This window comes from Vanellus vanellus, assembly GCF_965231255.1.
Source record: "Vanellus vanellus genome assembly, chromosome: 4".
In the NCBI taxonomy this organism is placed as follows: domain Eukaryota; kingdom Metazoa; phylum Chordata; class Aves; order Charadriiformes; family Charadriidae; genus Vanellus; species Vanellus vanellus.
In genome coordinates this window covers 80,264,907-80,289,421 of record NC_138909.1, presented here as the reverse complement: position 1 = coordinate 80,289,421, position 24,515 = coordinate 80,264,907, and the positions used below count along the sequence as shown (strand labels likewise).

At 41.0% G+C, this 24,515-nt stretch overlaps 1 protein-coding gene across 1 annotated transcript in view; it reads left to right on the top strand.

The window, feature by feature from the left end:
• Positions 1-24,515, top strand: part of TENM3 (teneurin transmembrane protein 3) — a 127,862-nt gene that overhangs the window by 56,371 nt on the left and 46,976 nt on the right. Inside the window, exons 9-12 of the mRNA XM_082481979.1 lie at positions 7,780-7,926; positions 15,133-15,349; positions 16,402-16,521; positions 16,916-17,177. Of these exons, the coding sequence (XP_082338105.1) occupies positions 7,780-7,926; positions 15,133-15,349; positions 16,402-16,521; positions 16,916-17,177 (746 nt within the window). The remainder of the gene's footprint in view (positions 1-7,779; positions 7,927-15,132; positions 15,350-16,401; positions 16,522-16,915; positions 17,178-24,515) is intronic.

Here is a 24,515-nt window from a genome sequence, read left to right as displayed (position 1 = left end):
TTAAGGGTGATCTGGTCGTCAGGTCAGGAGAAGTAAACCACCACAGACAGAGTCTTGAACAGGTTAGAGGGGTCAGGCCAGAGGCGTCAACTCTGAGTTTTGTGCCAGTTCCCCCAAACAAGCACAAAAACCTGTTTACACAAACCGCATTCTCCCTAAAGCTTGCAATGAAACTCTCGGAGTTTCTCTTCTGTTGGCAAGTCTGTGAAACCACTGATAAAGTGTGTGCCTCGTCCCGTGCGACTGCTTGGCTGCTCGGGGAGTAAGAAATAATGTTGGTACCACTTTGTTAGCACAGACGGCAGAAGCGTAGGTGGCTCATCGAAGCTTCATTGTTGCTCACCATGAAAAAAGTGTCACAGACTGCAATCTCTTTTTTTTCCCCCCTTTTTTTCAGTTTACTTTGTGTGTGTAGGATTTAAGAACTTTCAAATGCCCCAAAACCATGTTAAAAGAACATCAGTGAAGTTGCAAAATCAAGATCAGAAAGTTGGGAAGCCACAAGAGAGCACTTTTGTGCGTCATTATCATTATAACAAAAGATAGAATGTATATTAATTATAGCATATACATATGATTGTAATAAAAAAACCTGTAATGATACTACTCAGGTAACTCTTTTTCCCTCTGCACCTGAAGGACCTGCCTTAAGAACGTTGCAAGGCTGTGAAGGGCTGTCGCATGCAGAAACGCCGCTTCATTCGTGCCAGAGACTGGTGTACGGGTGATTGGGTTAAGAATGGTTTTGAAAAACTGGATTCTACCCTTCCTTATACCACGTATTTTCTGTTAGTCATTCACAAAGGCAAACTTTAAAAGAGCGTCCTCTGACCGTTTCTTATTGTCTGGGGACTTGACTTGCGTGTGCGTGAATTGCTAAAATGCTGATTTGTGTATGAAATCCTTTATAATTCTAAGCGTTTTGAAAAATCACATCATAGGTGTTTGCAGCCAAATGGGTGGATACTTTTCACTTTAATCTTTCTATGTTTTAGTTACCCACTGGTAAAATGAGATGAGATTACATTCTCTGCTCGCACCAGTAGTGTGAAGGTACTATACTAAATAATTTTGATTTGGAGAGGAAGGTGATAGAAAAGTCTATAAAAAAAAAGTTTACTTCTTTGTTTAGGTTAGCGCGGTGTGCCTCTTCCTAAGGCACCAGCCATTTGTTGTTCATGAGAGAATGAGTACTGAATGAGAACTGTCAGTTCTGTACCTCGGCGAAGGAAGAATGGTATAAAACTCTCACGGGTAGCCATAAATCCGGCATTGCCTAAATTTGGGGCGTTTGAATTTGCCACTCATGATACTCTTGTAATGGGGGTGGGCAGTGTGTGTTTTGTCATATGGATTGTAAACAAAGTTTTATACGAGTACTAAAAATTGATGAAAACATTAAGTGAAGATACTAAAACTTTCGAACTATGAACAAACAGACAAATGTATAGAAAACATAAGGGAAGCCATATACTATCGACATATCATAGTTTGCTTCCAGTCAGTTTTTCTACCAAGAAATTAAGGTGGCATTTTGACCTGTTATTTCCATATATGACACTTCGTACCAGGTTAATGCAGAAGTCTGAACATGACTGGTATGTTGTTCACGTCTTCTTGTAGAAGGTCTGTGTCCGGGGGCGTGAGGTCTGTGTCAGAGCAGGGATGCGTGTGCTCGTTCCCCGGTGAACGGGGATTGCTGTGCCCAGCTGTGGGAGAGGAAAGTAGGCAAAGCTGAGCTGGCTGGGAGAGGAGCGGAACAGCATTCTTCGTTGTTGCCGCATGCTGAAATTATGTCTTCATCGTCTTTTTTTTTATTATTATTATTATTTCCCTTTGGCTCTCTTCTCTCTAATTTCTCCTTTCTGTTTTCTCGTAGAGGGAGAGGCTGTAATGCAGTAAGGAAGGGAGAAAACTGATAGTATTAGTAGAGAGGAGGCAGGGGTTCAGCTCACGCTTTCAAGGTGTAGGAAGCAAAACCCTTAAAAGTAGGTTTTAATTTAGGCAGACCTCGATCGACATGGCTTTGGTCCCATTCCTTTGTATTTTTGCTTCACTTCTGGCGGTGCTATGAGGTCAAATTCTGCTCTTACGGCAAAGTAACTCATGACTCTAGTGGACCTGTTGAGTTAACACTGTAATGGGAATATATTTACGTTACAAAAAACATGTGGCGTGTTGTAGTCCAGTGTACAGGTTACAAAGATTATGATGGGTGAAGATGTCTGGTGGAGGATAATAATGTAAGCCAATAGAAATATAAATTTGCTATACAGTATTTAGAAGCGTGTCACCGTTCTAATCCTTTATGACAGAATAATCAGAGTAAAGCAATGTTATAAGTACCGATTAAGGAACATCAAATCAATGGGTATGTGACTCATGCTGATTTAAACAGGAGCTGATTGGGATAAATGGATTTAATATGTCCATTTATTCTGTGGCTATTCTGTCATACCTGGAGGAAGTAGCATATGAATGATCGGAGGAAGACACTGACTTACGTCTCTGATAGGAGACTAATGGGACACATTAAATTAAAAAAAAAAAAAAGTCTGGGTTCTGACTGGTTATGAATTATGCCGTGTTAAATGTGAATTTGCCTGACTTATCAGTTCTTTGTAAAATACATTTATCTGCCACGTATTTATATAAATATCCACACACATTGATAACACCATTTATATTTTACGTTGCATGAATTTTGAATGCCACTTACATCTTCTTGGATTTTGACTATCCTAGAAAATGTACAGATTTTATATCTTCGTTTTTGTCTTCTTCATTCCATTTGGAGCTCTACGAAGTCCCTGTACTCTTGGAAGTAATAACAAGTTTTTAAATTTCACAGTCTCAGACCCTGCAAGGTAGGGTATCTTGTAGGTATATTGGCTGGTCTATAATTAGACTTTTTAAGGACTTAACATAACCCACGTTTGCCAGATGTGTAAATATCTTGCCAAGGAACGCCCGCTGAGATGCTCCATCTACTAAAATGCTCCAAATCCCACCTGGAATTCTCTATGCAGAGGGAAAAAGGCTCATATATTGTACCGCCACACAGAGCTGGGTTCATTTGTGTTTCAGTTACGCTGAAGATGAGGAGGACAGCACGGCTAGTTAAACCGCACTGCAAAGTTATACTATTTTTGGTCACTCGTTTTCTGCTTTTTGATTCTTCTGGGATGCTGCATGTTAACCAAAATAGTTTCTCATGTTGTCCTTAATGTCAGCTGACCACGAATAAAAGGATGGTGGAAGGTGGAACTTGTTTTCCGAGCGTTACAGGTTTATGCTCTGGAACTGACTTCTTACGAGACTACTGGATACAAGAAATCTTAAAGAGCGTTTTGTTAATCCTTTTTTTTTTTTTTAATGCAGATTGGATTTCTGAAAGGAAATAGCATGTGGGGGCCTGGGATCGCAGGGACTATTTTCAATTGTTTAGGAGGTTTTTTTATGCTCTGTTTTGTTACCTGTCCCTAAGTTTGTAGAGGCATTTAATGTTTCACTGGTGGACAGATGTATTCCCCAGACAGACCTAATTGCTTCCATTTTACGGAGTAATGCTTGATTTTTCCCCCACGCGTACTAGAGCATGGTCTAAGAGCAGCTGTGTAGGAGCAAGGGGAATTCTAGCGGATGAGTAAGAGAAGGATTTGATCTACCCTGAAATGCAGCTGTATCACTTTTCTTTTTGTTTGTGGTTAATGTGAAAAGCTACTTAGTTTGTTGCTGCTGTTCTAAATGTTCTGTAATTGATGTTTTCATCTTCTTACTTGGTCTTCCTTTAACCTTACCATTATAGAAAAAGTAAAAAAACCCAACTGTGCAGTGGACGTCTGACACGTTCTTCGAGGGAGAGGGGCTAGAAAGTTTCCACCCCTTAGTCGTAGCAGTGACTGTGGCTTCTGTGAGACTACGTATCTCATCACCTCCCTCCTTGGGCTCGGGAAGAGCTGTTTCCCGTTCAGCCAAACGGCAGGAAAGGCCACGGTTGGAAATGGCTTTCTTAGCCATCCGAAACACAAAGTTGAGCAGTAGTAGCAAGTGACAGAGTACTTACCAGACAGGGGCCGTCATCCAGCAGGGATTTAGAAAAGGTCAGATTTTGAAAGGAAGAGAGCCTGTGAGGGCTCTGTTGAGAGACCCTGTCCACAGCAAAACCAGAGGATCAAATCCAACATCGTTGCCTCTGCTTGGCAGGTCCCCACTGCGGCAGTCCATAATATCCCGTCACCTGGTGTGCGGGTGGCTGGGCTTGGGAGCCTGCGATGGACCTGTGCCACGTGGTTTTGCTATATGACATTAACCGCTTTAGCACAACTGCGGCTGATGTCTGTTTCCTGAAAGTAAGGAGGGAACCAATAACCCCTCTCTGCTGTGTTCCATGTAGTAAAAGTAGGGGCTGCTGCTTTAAATCCGTCTTGTGCTCTGTCTGTCATTCATCCATCTGCCTCCTCAAATTTTTTGTGAAATTTTAAGTGTCATAACTTATGAAACAACCCCTCTTGCTATTCTTGGATATACCATGTTATTTATTTTTATACATCTAAAGCCTAAGTTTAATTTTTACCCGTTTTTCCAAATGAAATGAATCACCACGCTACTAACCCCACTGTGCCCTCTTCCGCCCCATATATACGATCTAACTTATTTTACATAATTGGTGTCTGTGCTCAGAAGTATAACTGTGGCTGAATTGAAGCAGAAGAAACCTATTCCTCCTAAAAATCCTGTTAATCCAATTGGAATTAAGATAGTGTGCTGGTTATGCTGTCAGAGTCATACGTGACCTGCAAATCAAAGATCTTCCAGTATGGTCAGTGTTTTAAAGCTCATAAGCGAAGTAATTACTCTTACGTTGTGTTGAAAATTGATTTTTTTAACTAGCTTTGATTATATATATGTTATATGTAAAAATCAAAGCACGTGAAGCGAAGTCCGAAGAAAAACATAGTGTCAGAAAGGTAGCATCTCTTTTTTCTGCAGGGCTCCTTTCTAAAATAGTTTCATTGAGTCATGACGATGTTTGCTGAAAAGAGAATTTCTTGCATTTTTAAAAGCTTTGAAATACATTTTCATTTTGTAATGTAAGATCTCTCATGTCAGGTGCACCTGCTTGATTTGCATGTGAATTCTGAACAATTCTTGTTTTATGTGACACTTCTGAAATGTCTGTCTGTTTTTTTTTTTTCTTTTTAATTCTCAAGCTCACTATTTGGATAAGATAGTGAAAGGTACTGTATATTTGCTCTTTGATGACATGCCTATACCTACATGTACTTTTTCTATATGAATATGTAGTTACAAACGTACTAGTCTGGACAAAAGAATCTTCTCTTACATACATTCCATGGATTATAGATTTATCTCATATGACCTTCAACTCATCTCGAATTAAAAATGAAATCTTGCTTATGTAATATAACAACATTTTATTAGTAATTATACATTTATATATAAACTGTATACATGTATTAGATTTTGTTTGAACCAAAAACTGAAGATAGTATTCATTTGCTGTTTGGTGTTTTTTCTTTGTTAGTTTTGTCATGGGACTTCGACCTACAAAACTGTAAATATTGAGGAAACAAAGCAAAGTGATGCTCTTGTCACAGAACAAGTGTCATTAGTCCTAAAGACTATTAATTATAGATATGTGTATGTTTATAGAGAGACAGATCAATAGAATACCTCGGGCTTTTAAGCTTTTGTTTATCTGAATGTCGACAATCTATAGGAAGTTATGACTTGTACTTTGTATGAAGCCAGAAAAAGCTCCTACACACCGTGCAACATTTTCAATTGAAAGGTTTGAGGATGCAAAAGCCTAACACGAAACAGCAAAGATTCCTGTATCTTCAGTTATGGTGAAAAGTTGATTTAGAAAAATGTTTAAAATATTCCTACCCCTCTTTCCCTGAGTATCTTTCTCTATTCCTTATTTGTGTTTTTTTTCATTAGAATATGGCAATATTCATGGCAATATCCAGGCTTTCACACAATAAGTCTTGAGTGTACCCAGTTGACTCCTAAAACGTTCTGTCAGTATTGCAATTAAATATGTAAGTCTTCCATAAATTAAACAGAAGAAAGATTAAGAAAAAAATAGCTCTCAGTACGTCAACAAATACTATTGGCATCTACAGTCTAAAAGAATAAGAGTAGCAGGACTAATCTCAGCCTGGCATGATGGCACAATATCCGTAACTGTAGCATCACCGTACTCCCTCTCAAGAGGTTTTCCCATTTCTCTGCCTTCTAAGAGTAATTTAACGAAAGTTAAGCACCCTCTATAACTTTTTTTTCTGGGAATGTTTGTAATTTGGAGCTACGTGGTTGAAAGGAGTCAGTAAATTCAAAAGTCTTCAGAAGAAAAAAAAGTCGATTACTTCTGAAAGACTGTTGTAAGCTCGATCAAGCTTAACCAAGATGGGTTAGTTCACGCAGCTGGTCGTTCTACAAAGTGAAGAAGTGTTTAGCCACTCACTTAGGTTTTTTGGATAAAAGTTTACAGAAAATTGTTGTGACCAGAAATATCTGATTCGTAGCCACCTTCTCATAAGATAGTAGTGCCATATCTGTACTTGCTTCTGTCAGTGTCTTATCATAGTCATAGATAAGGAACACCAAAATCTACATATTTATAGTGTTGTCATCCTCATACAGATCATGTTGGCTGCATGCCAGATTCCATCACTAGGAAGTGACAGATACTGTTTTCTTTTAATGCAATGTTAGACTGAAAACAATTATCGATTTTGGATATATTAAATTATTTTAATTGTTTCCCAAATTTTCCCTCCTTGGCCATAAAAGCAGACAAGATAGGATATAAAGGTAACAGCACAAAAGCCTTAGGGAGATTGTCACAAAAAATCACACTGCTATCTGTCTTGAAGCACGTCACTACCGTGTTTTTGTTCAGTCTATCAATGTTTTATTGTGGTCCTTATGGTATTTCATTTTGTCCGTCCTAAGTAATCAAATACGCACAGCTATTACATTTAGTTGGAAATCCTGTTGGTCCTGTCCCATCCGTATGCAGCCTGAATCCTAATGTTTGTTAGAATAGATGCTAAGCTGCTTCACTATTTCCTGGGCTTTGCTTATTCTGTGAAAAGGAATGTATTTTTGGCATAAAGTATAGTCATTAAAACTGGCCTATACTTTGTGCAATTATTTAGCGCACTGTAATTTCACATGAATATACGGCAACTCTGAGACCAGATAAAGTTAACGTTCTCTTTTATTACGTGCCTAAAATCATACTCATTTTCCCACTTCAGAATTTGGAGGGATTTGTTCATAGTAACAGGGAGCTTAAACGTTTGTGCCAGTAAGTAACCAATACTGCATAGAGCAAATAACGATCTGTTCTATGAGCACAGAAAAAATGTATCATTTTACACAGCTGTGTTTGCACTATGCACTCATCTCTTGCTACTTTGCCAAAAAAGAAAAAAAAAATAAAATTAAAAGACAAACTTAATTTTGTCTGGCCTGCAGGTATTTAGAGGATTGGTGCATTTATTTCCTGCCTGTACAGGTAAGTGGTGTCTCAAGTGTCAGGCCAATCAAAGATGCCACTTTGTTAAGAATTACGTTCCCCAGGTAATGTTGCTGTTCCTCTCCATGTGCAATTACAGTATTTGTGCTGTTCTTAAGGCCTGTTCCCAGTAAGTGTCCCTTGTTTGTATTTTTTTTTTCTTTTCTTTGTACAGAATTGCAATATTGAAATCACTTGTGATTTTTCTTCTTTGTCTCTTTCAACAGAGGGCTGCCCTGGCTTGTGCAACAGCAACGGGAGGTGCACGCTGGACCAAAACGGCTGGCACTGCGTCTGCCAGCCAGGATGGAGGGGAGCGGGCTGTGACGTAGCCATGGAAACCCTCTGCACTGACAGTAAGGACAACGAAGGAGGTAAGATACAGCGACTGCATCTTTAGCACTGGGCAGAACGTACTGGGGAACGGAAACTTTACAGTCAGGTGATGAAATACTGCCAGGAGAGCCGTGCATGCATTTTACTAGCTCTTACGGCTGTAAGAAGACGCTGCGGTGTTCACTGCTTCTGTATGGCGTATCGGCAAAGCCTTCCAAGATGCTTATGACCGTTGAGACACGTACTTAGCAAACGATGGGTGTCACCTTAGATTCCCTGTAATGTTCTTTTTTACTGGAATAAAATGTAGCCTCAACTCAATGAACTGTAGTGGAGGGGGAAAAAGAGAAAGTAATTCAAATTTTCAGCAACCTCACAAGGAAATTATCCCAAGAGAAATGGCCAAACAGGGAGTGTACGCTGTGACCTATGATGCTACTGCTAGAAATAAATCGGTTGCCCAGTCTACAGAGATCGCAGCCCTCCATAGCCCGTGAACGCTCAGGTAACTGACAGGATGCCAGGATGCTCCCAGAAGTCTTTTTTTTATTTTTTTTTTTTTTAGCTTGCTTTTCCGCAGTCTGTCATTCAGGTGACAGGTAACAATCTGCAGCGCGATGCAGGCAGGACTGTTGACTTAAGGAATCAATCTGCAATCAGGGTGGGGAAGGTAGAGGGGCTGTGACTTTGGCATGACTCCAGAATCACACAGAAAACCAAGATTAAATGTGAATGCAGTCAAATATTAGGTCAACGTAATGCTTTTATTGTCTGTCTTTCTTCCCCTTCTCTCGTCAACTCTTCCTGTTTAATGCCTTCAGATTCAGAGCAGAGATAAGAAACTCCATATAAGGCCGCTGGATGATGATAAAGTCATCTGTGACTTTGTTTTTCAGCTTTAGACTGCATACGCCTTTGCCATCGCTGGTTGGCTGTTTGCTCTCATATCGCGACCGCAGTTGGGATCTTAAACATCACAAACTATAAATAACAGCAACATTTACTTCCCGAGGAAAATAACTAACACGGTTAAAGCAGCGCTGCTGTTTATTGCTTTACACGTCATTTGATTTGTCATCCTTCTCCGTTACATACTGTATATTTTGAGGCAGTTTTGCACATTTAGGGGCTAAAGAATCTGTCACAATCTGGTATACGCAATCTGAGCTGGCGTGAAGCTGAATTTCTGCATGTAGGAAGGGAGCAAGAGGAGCCATTAGCCATAGCGTTTCCATGCAGAGATGTGCTGTTTGGGGACTTAAGTTCAGGTGGGCTGGGGGGATTGTGAACATAAGGAAAGAAAGAGAAACCTGCAAGCGTGAAAGCAGACAAAGCAAGGAGGGGGAGAAACTAGGTTAGAGCATAAACAACTTGGAGGAAAAAAATAGATCGTGTAGAGAAAAAAAGGGAAAAAAAGTTGAAAGCCCAGTGATAGAGTAAAGCAGAGTCGGTAAATGTTAAAGATAATAGAAGTATGTGACATATCAGAGGGAGAGTCAAGAGCAGATAACAGAGCAGTGGAAGAGGAACAAGGTGAACAGGAACGCGCGTAAACAGAACAAGGGAAAAGAAGATGCTCCTTCAGACTGAAAACTGAAAGCTGTTTGTGGGGAAAAGGAACAAGGAATTGGAGCAGAAAGATCTAAAAGGATGACTTAAAGTTCAAGAAGAAAGAACAATATTGCAAAAAAAAAAAAGTCTAATGCTGGTATTTTGTTGCTTTGTTTTCTCTCAATTTTTTTTCATTATTTCCTTTACAGATATACAGCTACGTATTAGGAAGATATTGGCCAGTTGTTTTGCCATAATTGATCGATGTAATGCTATTTGTCACTGGCCTTTATCTTTCCGTGGACCTTATTTTAACTTATGTGTTTCAGTACAGAGCGTATTCACTCCAGTCTTTGACTAGTGGCTGAGGAATAGGGTTAAAATATAACAGTTAAATTAAAAACTGGAAGCATACCAAACAGAACTGGGAAAAGAAAGTCGTCTGTGCCAGAAACCCACCTGGAAAGAGAAGCAGTGTTTCTTCCCTTTCCAAGAGTACGTGCAATCAGCCCACTAATCTCTCGAGCAAGCCACTGGATTGCAGACAGCTACAGGGAATGGCACGAGGATGCCTCCGCTGTATTTGTTTGTTGTGGGAGATCAGGTTATCTGAGCACTTACGCTGAATTTATACCGATGACTGCAGGTAGCGTGATTTACATCGCACTAGGCTCAGGGGTTGTATAATTAAAGTTATCTTGGCTGTTAGCTAATTTACATGCTGTGGTTAATGTTTATGTCTCATCCTACACCGGGTAAAATATATTTCATATATTAATATGAGTGTATTTCATTAATAACAGTGTCTGCCGTTCCTTTGACTCTTAGCTCTTTCTGGGACTGATTGTTCAAATTCTGTGAATGTGAGCATCCCTGGGACCTCAATGGGAATATTCTCCATAGGAAATGCTAATGACATCAAGGCATACTTGATCATTTTTCCCTTCTTGATAGTATTGACATATGATGGGATGATTATTACTCATCTTCCTTTTAGTATAGATTTCTGAGAGTCGTGCAGATCCTTTCCTTGCTCTTTAAGGATCACTCTTTATTTTTCCATGTGTTTGCTTTGGATAATAAAATACAGAATTTTCTTTCCATTTTAGCAACCCACAAGGAAAGTGTGCAACAAGCAGACCTTAGGCTGAATTAAACTCCCAATGACTTTGTGGGGAGAGGGGAAGTCAGAGTCGTCTGTGGGCAGAATAAGCCTAACTTCTTTGCTTGGGAAAAAAAATGTGTCGTTATTATACTTTAACAAAGTGGGACATGTTTTGTCATCACTGTAGGAAGAATAAGCTGTTTACTCTTTAGTTTAGGTAGGTCTTTATTGAACAGATTCCTTTGTTAAGTTTGCTTTTTATTACCTCCTATCCAATTATTAAAGGTAGTTACAGGTTTATAGCAGCAGGATTTAAGGGATTATTCGTATTCTTTTATTACTGAAATGAAAATAAATACTGTAACAAAGCAAAGCGTACTTAGCACTACTGTATTTTTGTAATTACTTGCGTAGGCTAGGGTAGCCTGCTCCCGATAAGCGTTGTCACAGGGCAGTACAAATCCAACCTGAAGATTACCTAAACCAGAGCCTCTTCTCTGATAGTGGCTAATGGCAAATGCTTAGCAAAAGAGTATAATAGGACAAATGTGAACTTCTCTTTTCGTTGGTGTGCTAGCAGGCTGCTAATTAAAGTAGGAAATTACTGCCACAGAATGTTTTGAATGTCAGAAGTGTTACTAAGTACAAAGGTAACCCAAGCTCAGGAAATTTCAGGAAGTTTGGACTTGAATTAGGACTGATGCGGTGGCATGCTCGTGTTCTCTGGTTTGCGCTCCAACACTTCCCATTCTTCAGCTTTTGCTTTGCATCTCTGGTTGCTGGGGAGTGCTGGGTTGATATATTCATAGCACTTATCCACGGTGAGCCCAAGGTTTCCTTCTGGAGTGACAGCTCATTTAGAGCCCAACACTTTATATTTTAGGCTTCGTCACTCCAACAGGAATGTCACATTTGAGTACAGTATAGGTATGCTTAGAGAGATCCTGCAGTAGTAACATTGAACAAGGTCCTTGTGCACTGCTCAGGAATAAATCAAGGGCTATTTCTGCTTTTGTGGCTTTTCCCGCCAGCTGCTCCTACAGGCAGTCATTTTTGGTGTCTGTAATTGAGTCCGTTCATTATAGTCTGTTGTAAAATTGAGATATGTGAGGATAACTGAGGTTTGTTAATAGTTTTCTGTCCTTTCCAGCGTCTTGCCTTAGTGTGCCACAGTCACCGAAACCGTCCTGGTGGGACGGCCAGCATCATAGCTCCCAAGCTGTGTTCTTCCCATGCAGGCACTGAATGTCACTGCCTGGAGATTTTTTGCTGCCTAAATATATAATCAGCTTTTTTACCAAGAGTGTTATTTATGTAGATCCCTTGGCCACAATATCCCTTTGGCACTGGCAGAACTTGTGCCCCGGGCTTATTTTGTCCCCCTATTTTTCTTCCTTCCAGCAGTTTTAAACATACCCTTTAAATTCCATTCAAAAGCAAACATGCCCACTGATAGATACATCTTAGTTTTTAGATATCCCCAAGTGTGGGAGTCCTCTGTCTTGACTCCTCTCATTTAATGTTTTGGGGGTTTTATTAGTCTCTCCAAAGAAGCAATCCTATCACCAATTCTGTGCATTTTGCAACAAAGGGAAAAGGAACGTTAGTCAAGATTTTTACAGCTAGACTTTAGCTTTTGAGGAAGAAAACAATAATGTAGTCATTACGTCTTCTGTATATAGAAAAACCGCTTACCATCTAGAGCAAAAAAAATACCAAATAGCCTTCTGAGACTGATAGTGATTGTCCAGCTGGCTGTAGGAGTTTCTATTTTCTTTATAATTTCACTGTCACATTTGAGTGGTATAACTGATAAGCCAGTGTTGAGCTAAGTTTCTTGTTTTTCAGGCTAAAGAAAATTCATCAGTAATTTTGCAGAGCCATTTCAGAAAGGAAATTTTACTCTGCTTCGCACACTGCAGTAGAGTACTCAGCTTAGTGGTACTAGATAGCTCTAGCCCCATACGTACGGAGAAAGAATGAAAAATGTTTTCTCAAGTTATAAGGAGCCAGATTCATAACCATCCGTCACTCGCCTGGGCAAGTTCCTGATAAACTCCACAGAAAAATAACAAACAGCGTATCCCTGTATCTTGGCTGGTGAAAATGAGATTCTTTCTCTGATTGATGTTAGCGGAGAGGCTTGTAAAAATGCATTTCCAGCTGATTAGTTCAGAAGGTGTCAATCTCGTGCAGTTTTATGACCTGCAGACTATACTCCAGATGTACGTTTGCTTTTTATAAACTAACAAAGATGAATGACGAAATTTGAGCATTTCTTTGGCAACTGCACCAGATAATGCCTGGGAGATATAAAAACCCAAACCTGTGCTTTTAACCATCAGTACCCCCAGCTTTGACACTGAGCCAGGCTTCTAGAGTTAAAACCAGCAAGGGAGGTCAATACTTCAGCTAGGAAAGGGTTTCATATTGTACAAGAATAAGACTAGAAAATGACAAGAGTCACGGACTCTTGGAGGTTGGAAAGGCCTCTGGAGCTCATCTAGTCCCATCCCCTGCTCAAAGCAGGGTCAACTAGAGCAAGGCGCTCAGCGCCATGGCCAGTTGGGTTTTGAATTAGCTCCAAGGATGGAGACTCCACAACTTCCCTGGGCAACCTGTTTGCTTTCACAATAAAAAGAAGGTTTTTCTGCTCTTTAGACAGAATTTCCTGTGTTTCTTCTGTGTGCATTGTCTCTTGTCCTTTCGCTGGGCGCCGCTGAAAGGCGGTCTTTTTTACACCCTCCTGTTAGGGATCTCTACACATTGATGAGATTCCCCCTGAGCCTTCTCTTTTCCAGGCTAAACAGGCTCAGCTCTCCCAGCCTTTCCTAGTAGAAGAGATATGTCAAGGCCTTAACCATCTTCATGGCCCTTCACTGAGCTTTCTCTAGTATGTCCATGTCTCTCTTGTACTGGGAAAGCCTCACCGGAGCAGAGGAGCCAGATCACTCCACTGACCTGCTGACAACACTCCTCTTGATGCAGCCCAGGAGGTCATCGGCACCTTCTTTGCCACGAGGGCACGTTGCTGGCTCGTGTTCAATTTGGTGTCCACCAGGACTCCCGAGGTCTTCCCACAAAGCTGCCTTGCAGCCAGTTGTCCCCCAGCCTGTACTGGTGCCTGGGCTTGTTCCTCCGCAGGGGCAGGACACAGCACTTCTCTTTGTTGAACTGCGCGAGGTTCCTGTCGGCCCATGTCTCCAGCCTGGCGAGGTCTCTCTGAACGGCAAGGCGACCCTGTGGCGTATCCTCATCCCAGGAAAAATCAATGTTCTTCCTTTTCTCTTAAAAAAAGTTTAAACTTTGATATACTTAACGATGACTTTTTCATCCCTTTCATTTTCTCTGAACTGACTTCAATGTCAGCCGAGTTAAATAAGAATTTTAGATGTGCAAAAGAATAGAAATCCCAGTCCTTTACTATTTTGCCGGTCCTCTAACCGATCCACGTAACACAGCAATCCTTAGAGGAATACCTTTAGAAGAGCTCTGTTTACTTACACTCTTTCAACAAACGATTGAACAAAAATGGATTCTATTTTTCCCTTCAGAAAGAAGTTTTACTCTAAAGCTAGATTGTTTTGTGAGAGAAGCAGTCGTGGGCTTCCTCCGAGTGCCGCATCGGTATATTTTTCAGTTCAGTGCAGCAAGCAAGCTCCCGCTCTAACCTAAATGGAATAATAAAATGTTTGAGCTATTTCAGTCTTGCTGTTCTTTTGGGGAAACAATTATCAGCTCTGTGATACCATATAACATTCATCTAGAAATTTTCTGTAGCTGACATTTCCAGGCTCATTTTCCTTACGACTTTACTTACAGCAAATTAGTAGTTATCAATTTGATCTTGATTTTAATCTTTCACCAAATTAGATTTCCAGTGATGTGACAGATCTAATGCTCGTTATATGTGAATATTTCAGCAGATAAGCACCCATGTGTTTAAATCTTGTTTATACTGGCCAGCGTTCCTCATCAGTTTATTCAGAATAAAATCTAAATGTTAGATACAGGTTTCGTTCTCTCCTACATTTTCATGCAAAATAGTTGTGGAAACTGCCTTTGCCACTAGCAACAAAATCTTTCTGCCAAGGTATAAAGGAATCCACCCTGATAAATGTTGTGAAATATTTAAAGATATCTGCAGCGTAGATAGGCTAAAAAACTTCAGGAAAACAGCAGAGTGGGAGTCACTCGTTTCTTTTCTCTAGGAAGCCAAACGACCTCAGATAAAAGCTACTTAGACCCACCTAAAATGTTTTAATATTTATAAGTTAACGGTGTATGCAGAGCCTGAGTGCCTTCATTTTCTGGTTTGTTCAACATGTTTTTAGAGAAGTATCGAATAAATAGGTTTCATTTATACACGATACTGAGTGTATTCAGCTTGCATGGATTTCCATGGGAGTTTAAGAACTCAATGGAAACAAACTCTCTTTCCTTAATTGAAAGTGAATTCATTAAAATCTTAATTATTAGTGTTCTTGCGTACTACTATTTTTTTTCCTAATCCCTCTGCTGGCTGCCTCATTCACATGCAGAGGGGCAGGAGGAAGAGTGTTTCATTTGTGTGACTTTCTGCCAACAGATGGGCTGGTTGACTGTATGGATCCGGACTGCTGTTTGCAGAGTTCTTGCCAAAACCAGCCTTATTGTCGTGGACTACCTGATCCCCAAGATATTATCAGCCAAAGCCAACAGTCGCCATCTCAGCAAGCTGCCAAAGCGTTTTATGACCGGATCAGTTTTCTCATCGGAGCAGACAGCACTCATGTCATACCTGGGGAAAGTCCTTTTAACAAGAGGTGAGCACGACTCGTCGTTAACTCCTGAATACGAAAGAAATCGAAGAGTGCGTGAGATTCACGTTTAGGAGAAGATCCACTGTGACTGCAAAGTTCATGGGGTGGACTTGCAGCAGAGACCTTTTCTCTTGATTTATCAAATTGCTTATTTTGTCTAAAATTTCCTGTAAAATCCAAATTGCCAGTGCCAGTAGGTTACGGAAGGTACCTACTGCCATGCTCAGTACCTGCATTCTAACAGGGCACTTCAGTAATGATTAAATAAATCTTTATTTAACCAGTTGATTTGGGCTAGCACAGTTGGAAATACATCAAGGCTATGAAAACACTTCAGAAGGAAAAGCAAAGCTGCACTTTTTAAACTGAGCTCACTAAATAATATAAATTATGAATTAATGTAATAGAACTGTTAAGTGCATGACAGTATAATTGCATAAACTATTTGACTGGTGCTCTACAAAGCAGTAATGACCTGAAAATAAACCAGTAACAGGAAGCAGGTGTCTGGGATCTCACTGAGTGAAGGAAGATGATTTACACTAGAACTACTGCGTTTGCAGTAATTTAACAGCATTAATGTGTTTGGGCACAGCAGTTGATTAAAAGTTGTTGCACAAATGTTCCTTATTGTTCTTTTAAATTCTGTACTTCATAGTCCCTGCAGTTTTACAGATTGCTTTGATACTAATTGAAAAGTATGTTGTTCTTTAAGAGTCTGCCAGAGGTATGACTTGCAGTGGGAACATACAGAGTTTATAAGTTCTTAAAATTCTTTAGTGAATTTCTGGTCTTAGTAACTCAGTACAGACAAAATGAACCAAAGTAAAATCAACAATACTGACGCAAAACTATTATCTGTAGATTTCGAGGCATTTGTTTATACAGTGTAAATTATGTGAACTTGTAAAAGGGTTAGAGTCTCAGGAATGTTTTTTTAATGGTAGTTGGTACCATGCCGAGGTGTGTGTGTATGTTCCCTCTCCTAGCTTTTATTCATTCAAGAGAGAACAAACAAAGCAAATTTGTAATTTGATCCTGCATCTTTTTCACAGTCTTGCGTCCGTCATAAGGGGCCAAGTATTAACTGCTGATGGAACGCCACTCATTGGAGTCAACGTCTCTTTTCTACACTATCCAGACTATGGATATACAATCACTCGCCAAGACGGAATGTAAGTTCCCTTTGAAGCACTTCTAAGTCATAAAGACAGCAAAGGCATTACTGAAGAGCTGCTTGTAAAAATGAGATGATAATAAAATAATGGAAACAAAAGACATGAAAAAAAGTGATTGACCCAAGTTGTACGTCGTACATTCCTCAAATGTAAAACATGCTGATTATATACTTTAGAAGGGCTTACTTAAATTAAACGCGGCATCCCAAACTCTCTGTTCTCTCAGTGCAATATTATGTAATATAATTTAATTGATTTCCCCATTGTTCCCGGTAGAGCCGTTCTGCCTTCTGAGCAGTACAATGGAACGAAAAATCAATCTGTAAAATGGAGGCTGTGGACGGCTTTGGGAATTCGCTGACTAGCTAGGCCTCTTGGGTTTTTCTTCTAGGTTTGACTTGGTAGCGAATGGTGGTGCCTCTCTGACGCTGGTGTTTGAGCGATCACCGTTCCTGACACAGTATCACACAGTATGGATTCCCTGGAATGTCTTTTATGTCATGGATACCCTCGTCATGAAGAAGGAAGAGAATGACATTCCTAGTTGTGATCTGAGTGGATTTGTAAGGCCAAACCCTGTTATCGTGTCATCGCCTTTATCCACCTTCTTTAGAATTTCTCCTGAAGATAGTCCTGTCATCCCAGAGACACAGGTAAAGCGTGCTTCAAATAAATAGCATTTTATCACAGGCTAATATTAAGAATTTGCAACGTGATTATTTTCAGACCAATTTATTTATTCTGTGGATGATTTTTAAACTTTCATCTGAAAAAAAAAAAGGTAAGAAAGCTTGGCGTACACCAGTGTCTTGTTTTATATTTGATTGCATTGTTAAATTTACAGAATGTCTTCAGCAATCAGGCACCGGCCCATCAAAATGGTCACACTATAGTACATCTGACTTTTGTTTGACTGCCGTCTTGTTAGAAGCGCACCTCAGAAACTGAAAATGAAAGGTGTTTTTCCCCTATGTCTGGAAGACCCATACAGTTCAATTTATCTGTTTAGTCCTAATAAATAGCATGACACAGATTTTTACGACCAAATCACAGAATGGTCAGGGTTGGAAGGGACCTTCAGAGATCATCTAGTCCAACCCTCCTGCCAGAGCAGGGTCACCTACAGCAGGTTGGCCAGGAACGCATCCGGGTGCGTTTTGAATATCTCCAGAGAAGGAGACTCCACAACCCCTCTGGGCAGCCTGTGCCAGTGCTCTGCCACCCTCAAAGGAAAGAAGTTTTTCCTCATGTTCAGATGGAATTTCCTGTGTTCGAGTTTGTGCCCGTTGCCCCCTGTCCTGTCGCTGGGCACCACTGGAAAGAGTCTGGCCCTATACTCTTGACATTGATGAGATCCCCTCTCAGTCTTCTCCAGGCTAAAGAGACCCAGGTCTCAGCCTTTCCTCTCAGAGAGGTGATCCAGTCCCTTGATCATGTTTCATAGCCCTCCACTGGACTCTCTCCAGTAGTCCGGCCTCTTTCTTGAACTAGGGGGCCCAGAACTGGACACAGTTCTCCAGATGTGGCCTCACGAGAGCAGAATAAAGGGGGAGGAAGACCTCTCTCAACCTGCTGGCCACACTCTTTTTAATGCACCCCAGGATGCCATTTGCCTTCTTGGCCACAAGGGCACATTGCTGGCTCATGGTCAACTTGTCCACCAGGACTCCCCTCTCTGCAGAGCTGCTTTCCAGCAGTTCAACCCCTCACCTGTACTGGTGCACGGGATATTCCTCCCCAGGTGCAGGACCCTACACTTGCCCTTGTTGAACATCATTAGGTTCCTCTCTGCCCAACTCTCCAGCCTGTCCAGGTCACACTGTATAGTGGCACAGCCTTCTGGTTTGTCAGCCACTCCTCCCAGTTTTATGTCAACAGCAAATTTGCTGATGCACATTTGCAATCTGCTTCAAAGGGAACTTTGCTGATTGCAAATTTGCAATCTGTCTCCTCATTCAGGTCATTGATGAATATGTTGAACAATACTGGACAGTACTGAGCCCTGGGGAACACCGCTGGTTACAGGCCTCCAGCTAGACCCTGCGCCACCGATCACAACCCTCTGAGCTCTGCCGTTCAGCCAGTTCTCAATCCACCTCACTGTTCACTCATCTAACCCACACTTCCTAAGCTCACCTATGAGGATGTTATGGGAGAACGTGTCAAAAGCCTTGCTGAAGTCAAGGTAGACAACACCCACTGCTCTCCCCTCATCCACCCAGCCAGTCATGCCATCATAGAAGGCTGTCAGATTGGTCAGACGTGACTTCTCCTTGGTGAATCCATGTTGACCACTCCTGATAACCTTCTCTTCCTCTACGTGCTTAGAGATGACATCCAGGATGAGCTGTTCCATCACCTTTCCAGGGATGGAGGTGAAGCTGACTGGCCTGTACTTTCCCAGCTCCTCTTTCTTGCCGTTTTTGAAGACCGGCATGACGTTAGCTTTCTTCCAGTTCTCAGGCACCTCTCCTGTTTTCCATGACCTTTCAAAGATGATTGAGAGCGGCTTTGCAATAACATCTGCCAGCTCCCTCAGCACTCGTGGGTGCATCCCATCAGGACCCATGGATTTGTGGGTGCCAAGTTTGCCTATCCTCCTCGATCAAGGGAGAATCTTCCTTTCTCCAGGCTCTCTCTCTTACCTCCAGGGTCCGGGGTTCCTCAGGGCCGGCCTTAGCAGTAAAGACTGAAGCAAAGGCAGCACTCAGTAACTCCACCTTCTCCGCACCCTCCATCTCCAGGGCACCCACCTCACTCAGCAGTGGGCCCACATTTTCCGTAGTCTTCCTTTTACTACTGATGTACTCGAAGAAGCTCTTCTTATTGTCCTTGACATCCCTTGCCAGGTTTAATTCCAAGAGGGTCTTAGCCTTCCTCGTTGCATCCCTGCATACTCTGAAAACATTTATAGTTTTAATTATAAACTAAAAGAACTCTCTGGAACACTGAGGACAGGCTTACAGACCAATGAGCGTGTGTGCTAATCTGCTTCTTCAGAACTTGTAAAACTGAAAGTAAGACATCAAAACCTCGCTTTAAACGGAAAAAGCTGTGGCGGGAAAGTTTTTTCTCTAACGTAGGTATATTAAATTCCTCCATCGCAAATAACTAATCACTAATATAGTTTTCCTCAACTCTTAAAGCAGAGCTGCATTTCAAGAAGTAATATTTATCTCATTGTTGATTTCTGATAAAACTTTTCCTAGTGAAGCAACGCTCCTTCCGCCTCCCTCTCCTTTCTCTCCCTCTCCCTTCTCTCTTTTCTCTCCCTCTCCCTTCTCTCTTTTCTCTCCCTCTCCTTTCTCTCTCTTTTTCTCTCCCCCACCTTCACAATGTCGTAATTACACAGGGCACTCTTTTCCCCATTCACTAAGAAATGTCCTTGTCTCTTCAAGGAAAACATAGAAAATGTACTCAAATGTTTTCATGCAGAGCTCTTAAGAAAAGAGCAAAATCATTAAGCAGTTCATGGTAGGAGCAGGTTTGAAGTAAAGATGTAAGGAAATTACAACTAAATGCTCATACAAATCTACACTGCGCTAGAAAATCGTTGCTTTTATCCTCACTATCATTTCTGTGCCTTTGATAGCTGCAAGTCAATTAAAAGAAGGTATTTGCAAAACACAGTCCACTGAAAAGCAGCTCTGATTTACTTGTTTTGGCAACAGATGATAGATTCAGTTCCTGAAGTGATGGAAAATGGCTTAGATAGATGGGGTATAAATCAAGAGAAAAGTAATAATAGAAGAATGTCAGAAAATACATATTTTCAAAAAACATTTGTAACGTCTAGGTAAACAAGTCATTTCATCAGCAGTGGGACTAACGAAGTCTGGATTCCTACTAATTCCCACCCATTGCTGTAATTCCAGCCGTCTGCCACATCCAGTCCTTCCCCCACGGACTGCATTCAGCCTTTTTCTCATGTGACTACCAACTTCTTCCCTCCCTAAATAAACCCTTTCTTATAACAAACCCTAAAGGAACCGAATTATCTTTAGAGGTTTCTACTGTTATTTCAAACGTGGTTGAAACTGGCTCCCAGGTTCAAAAGTTGGGAGGTGGGAGGTCTGACAGGCGGGACTGTTGGGTCGAGTTGATTTCCCTAGAAAGCCAGCCGGAAGGAAAGCTCGTATTCTCAGCGGATCCTAGGCAGTTGGTGTTGGTGGGTCACTTATGACGAGGTAAAAATAGTACTGTCGTTACGTATGCAAAAATCTGGTTCTGGTACTGTGTGAAAAAAAAAAAAAACAACAAACGATCAAGGAGTATTTTCTTCTCTATTCTACGCTCATCACACACGTAATCCCCTGCTTCAGTAAGTGGGAGCTGCCCAGCCGTGCCTGGGACGTACCCCTTTAGGGTCAGGTCCCCTCGGAAACGCATAATGCTCAGCAGTCTGTCTCCCCAAAAATTCACTACGCTGATAAAAGATGGGGCAGAACCAGATTCCATTCAAAACTGTTCAGCTGCGGAGCAACTGCTGCAGATCTTTTCGTAAAAAGGGGGCAATACCAGTTTAAACTGTGGGAGAGTAGATGAAGGCACAGAGAAAGAAACCATTCCTCATGTTCTTCAGTCAGTGTGAGTCACCCTGTTCGCGTGGGGTGACAGCGCTCACTGTCACGTACTACAGGAGAAAATGATGTGCTGCTGTAATCATCATCCCTTGAAGTGCTTCATCATCCCTTGGAGATAATGTTTCCGAAAGAGTGTACTTAGTGGCTTATGAATCCCAAATTGATCAGAGGGGGAATTAAAGTCTGTACCGAGGAAGCAGCACAAAAGAAAACTGCAAAAAGAAGGCAAGCGAGGGGAAAGAACGAATGCGGCGGGTAAAGGGGTGATCACAGAGCCAACAGATCATTACTCAAGAGGGATGATAATAAATAACATGTTAACTAAATTCGGACTACTTAGGCATGACTTTATCTACTTTTAATTGCAAGTTAGCATGCTCTGCCTAGACTTAACTAGCTGAGATTAATCAGTGTGGAACAAGGCAGGAAACTGCATGCAGATGAGGGAGATCAGGTTAAGCTACAGCTGCTTATATGTGTTAGGTAATACTGTTGCTGTCTTTTTCCTAATATAATAGATGTCTGTTTGCCACATACTGCAGCGTGGTCTGGCAGAAACCCACGTGCGAGTCACAATGAGCAATTCTGAAATTGAGTTTTTGAGGCTTTCCTTCTCCTAAACTTCTGTTACGCACTGTTACGTACGCTTGCAAGATGCCTTCTGCAGGTCCCGAGCAGCTTGTTACTGTCACCTCAAGCGTGTGGGAGAATGAAGACTGAAAAGTTTTCCTTCAAATTATATATTCAAGGTTGCCCGCTTATGTTTTTTTTCCTCTCCCCTGGTGCTCTCTCACTACTGGCAATACTATACAGCAGAAGTTAGCAAAATTTATTTCCCCAGAAGAATTCAGGGTAAAATACGGGCCTCGGTGACTTAATAAAAAAGATTGTTTGTAACTTCAGGGTGGCCAGATTTTCAGCAAAGAAATTAACCTATTTTATCATTTAAACAGGCAGTATAATAGGATGTCTCGATATTCCAGTATTATACGGATGCTACATCCTAGTGTCACTTAGCTAAAATCTCCAGAACATCAAGTTTGTACTCAGAAAAATGTGGAGATTACTCTTACAGCCAAGTACCTCCATTTACGTGTCCTTGTTTTCTAGCACATTTTCTGGTTTTCTTTTCTTTTGCTGTCTCTTTGAACATACATGTACACCTCTTGATTTATTCTTTTATGGACACATTTTTAGGTTTCTACACATGTATGGCTTTTTCCTGTGCCTCTTCTCTGTGGTATCTCAGCAATATTTTAAGTCTAGAAAAAAAAACACAAGTATTTTTTCCCCTTTCATTTCTCCTTGCTTTATATTGTTAACTTAAGGTTTTTCTTTAGAAATTCATTCAAGTGCCTCAATTCTAGTGGAAGTCTTTTTTTTTAAAAGGAAAAGATTTTTCCATCTTGAAATGAGTGGTTTCAGCTTCTACTTTAAAGAAGTATAATTTTAGTACTCCTTGGACTCAAGCTTTGTGTAATAGCAGCAGTTGCCAATATCTACCTGTATCTAAAACTGCCATCTTTGCCCCTCTCGAACCAAGACAATGTTACATTTTAATGCAGCAATTCAGCTGTTGCGTCTCGGCAAAGAGCCTTTTTCTGACATTAGGACTAAAGTTTGCATTCATTTGTGAAATTTGTTCTCAAATCCTCGTTTTGCTCAATTTGCCAAAAAAATCACAGCAATACAGCAGGCATTTTTCCCCCGTAATTGAATTAAATTCGTTATTCAGGGTTCTTAATACCATCAGAGCATGTCACCTGAATCATATCATATTTTGGAGCAGGAAGGCGTTCCAGAGCCTGGACAGCTTTAGTCCTGCTGGCCACGAGGGACGAGCAGCCCTGCGCAATTTATGTGACTCAGTCGCCAGCTTGAACTTTCAGGACAACAAACTCGGTCTTTTTGAAAATTGAGGTGACCCTTCTCTCGGTCCTGTAGGTTAAATATTTCACATCTGCTCTTCTGAGAAACTCAATCGTCCATAAATAAAATGTCAAGCGTTAGGATTTGGTGGTTGGGCTATAACTCAGTCCCCTTAGGGTACCAGCCTTTCTGAAGGTAGTTTGATACTCTGTCTGCAAAAGGTAAAGTACAGACAGCTTGGTTGTCTCGGCGATTCCTGATGTGACTTTTATACCCAGCGACTTTCCTGATTGCTTTACAATTGATGTGTTGTCATGGCTCCCATAGGATGCTCTCTGCTGTGTCTGATGATTTAACTTTTCGGATGAACATTAAACTGTTTTAATTCTCTTTGTAATGCTTGATTCTGGGAGAGAGGTTGAGATGCGTGACCTTACCTCTACATTGCTGAAGTTCTCAAGAAAATAAGTTACTACGGGGGATATTTTATGGAATGAAGGAAGTTGTAAGTCAGATTTCCAGCAGATATTTGAGGCTTCTGCAGAAACTAATAATAGGGGTTTGGGTTTTGTTTTAAACCTCGCTGAGAACTGCGTGAGTGTCCTAGTTTCTAATTTGATAGTAATCCAAATACACAGTGGAATTTCTTGGCAATTGAAACTTCAAGGTGTCCTCTTTATTGCCTGTTATCTCAGCCAGGAATACTGGGAGACCACCTAAGTGTTTAACGCTGCTCTTCCACAGTTGCAGTTGTAAAAGAAGCAATGGTCGTAACAGGAGACCAGTGAAGTCCATTAAATTGTGTCCTATTACAGGCGTATTATTTCTTTTTCTCCTCTTGCTTACAGAGACCTCCATCTGTTAGACTGGTTTTAATGTGCTCTATATGACAGTCCTGCTGATGTCTTGAGGAGGAATTTGTCTTTTGTTCCTAGGTGGTTTGTGGTTTTCCTTCAAAGTCTTAGGAAAGGACTATGTTCACAATCACTTATCTCTCTAGAGGGAGGGGGGTTTGTTTGTGTAGAAAATATTTGCTTGTTTCTGGCTTAGATATTGTGCCTATATTGGACTAAGGGAGAGCAGACGAGATTCACAAACAGAAATGATGCCACGTTCCCTTCCTTCCAAGTGGCCGTACCGCTTGTCATTTCTTCTCAGTGATGGCAGGTTCTTGATGGGGAAAGAAGAAACAATCAAAGATTAAGAATTGAGAATTTTTAAATCTGAATTTAATTTGTCTAGTATCCAGTATCTTCCAATTCCTCCTTTACTTCCTACAGCTCTGTTACAGTCTTAGTGGGGAAGAGTTGGGTGCCTACATGTATCAGATGTAAATAACCATTCATACCAGACAATAAGTCAAAGTACTGTTCCTGATTTCCTGTCACTGTTATCGGGAAGGAGACAGATACAATTAATACCATATAAATTTTTCTTTGTATCACAGCAGAAGTGGCGACAGAGAATGGTGTAGCGCCTGTTGCCCTCCCCAAGAGCATAAACCACATTATTTGACCCTATTCAGCTCAGTCAGTCAGT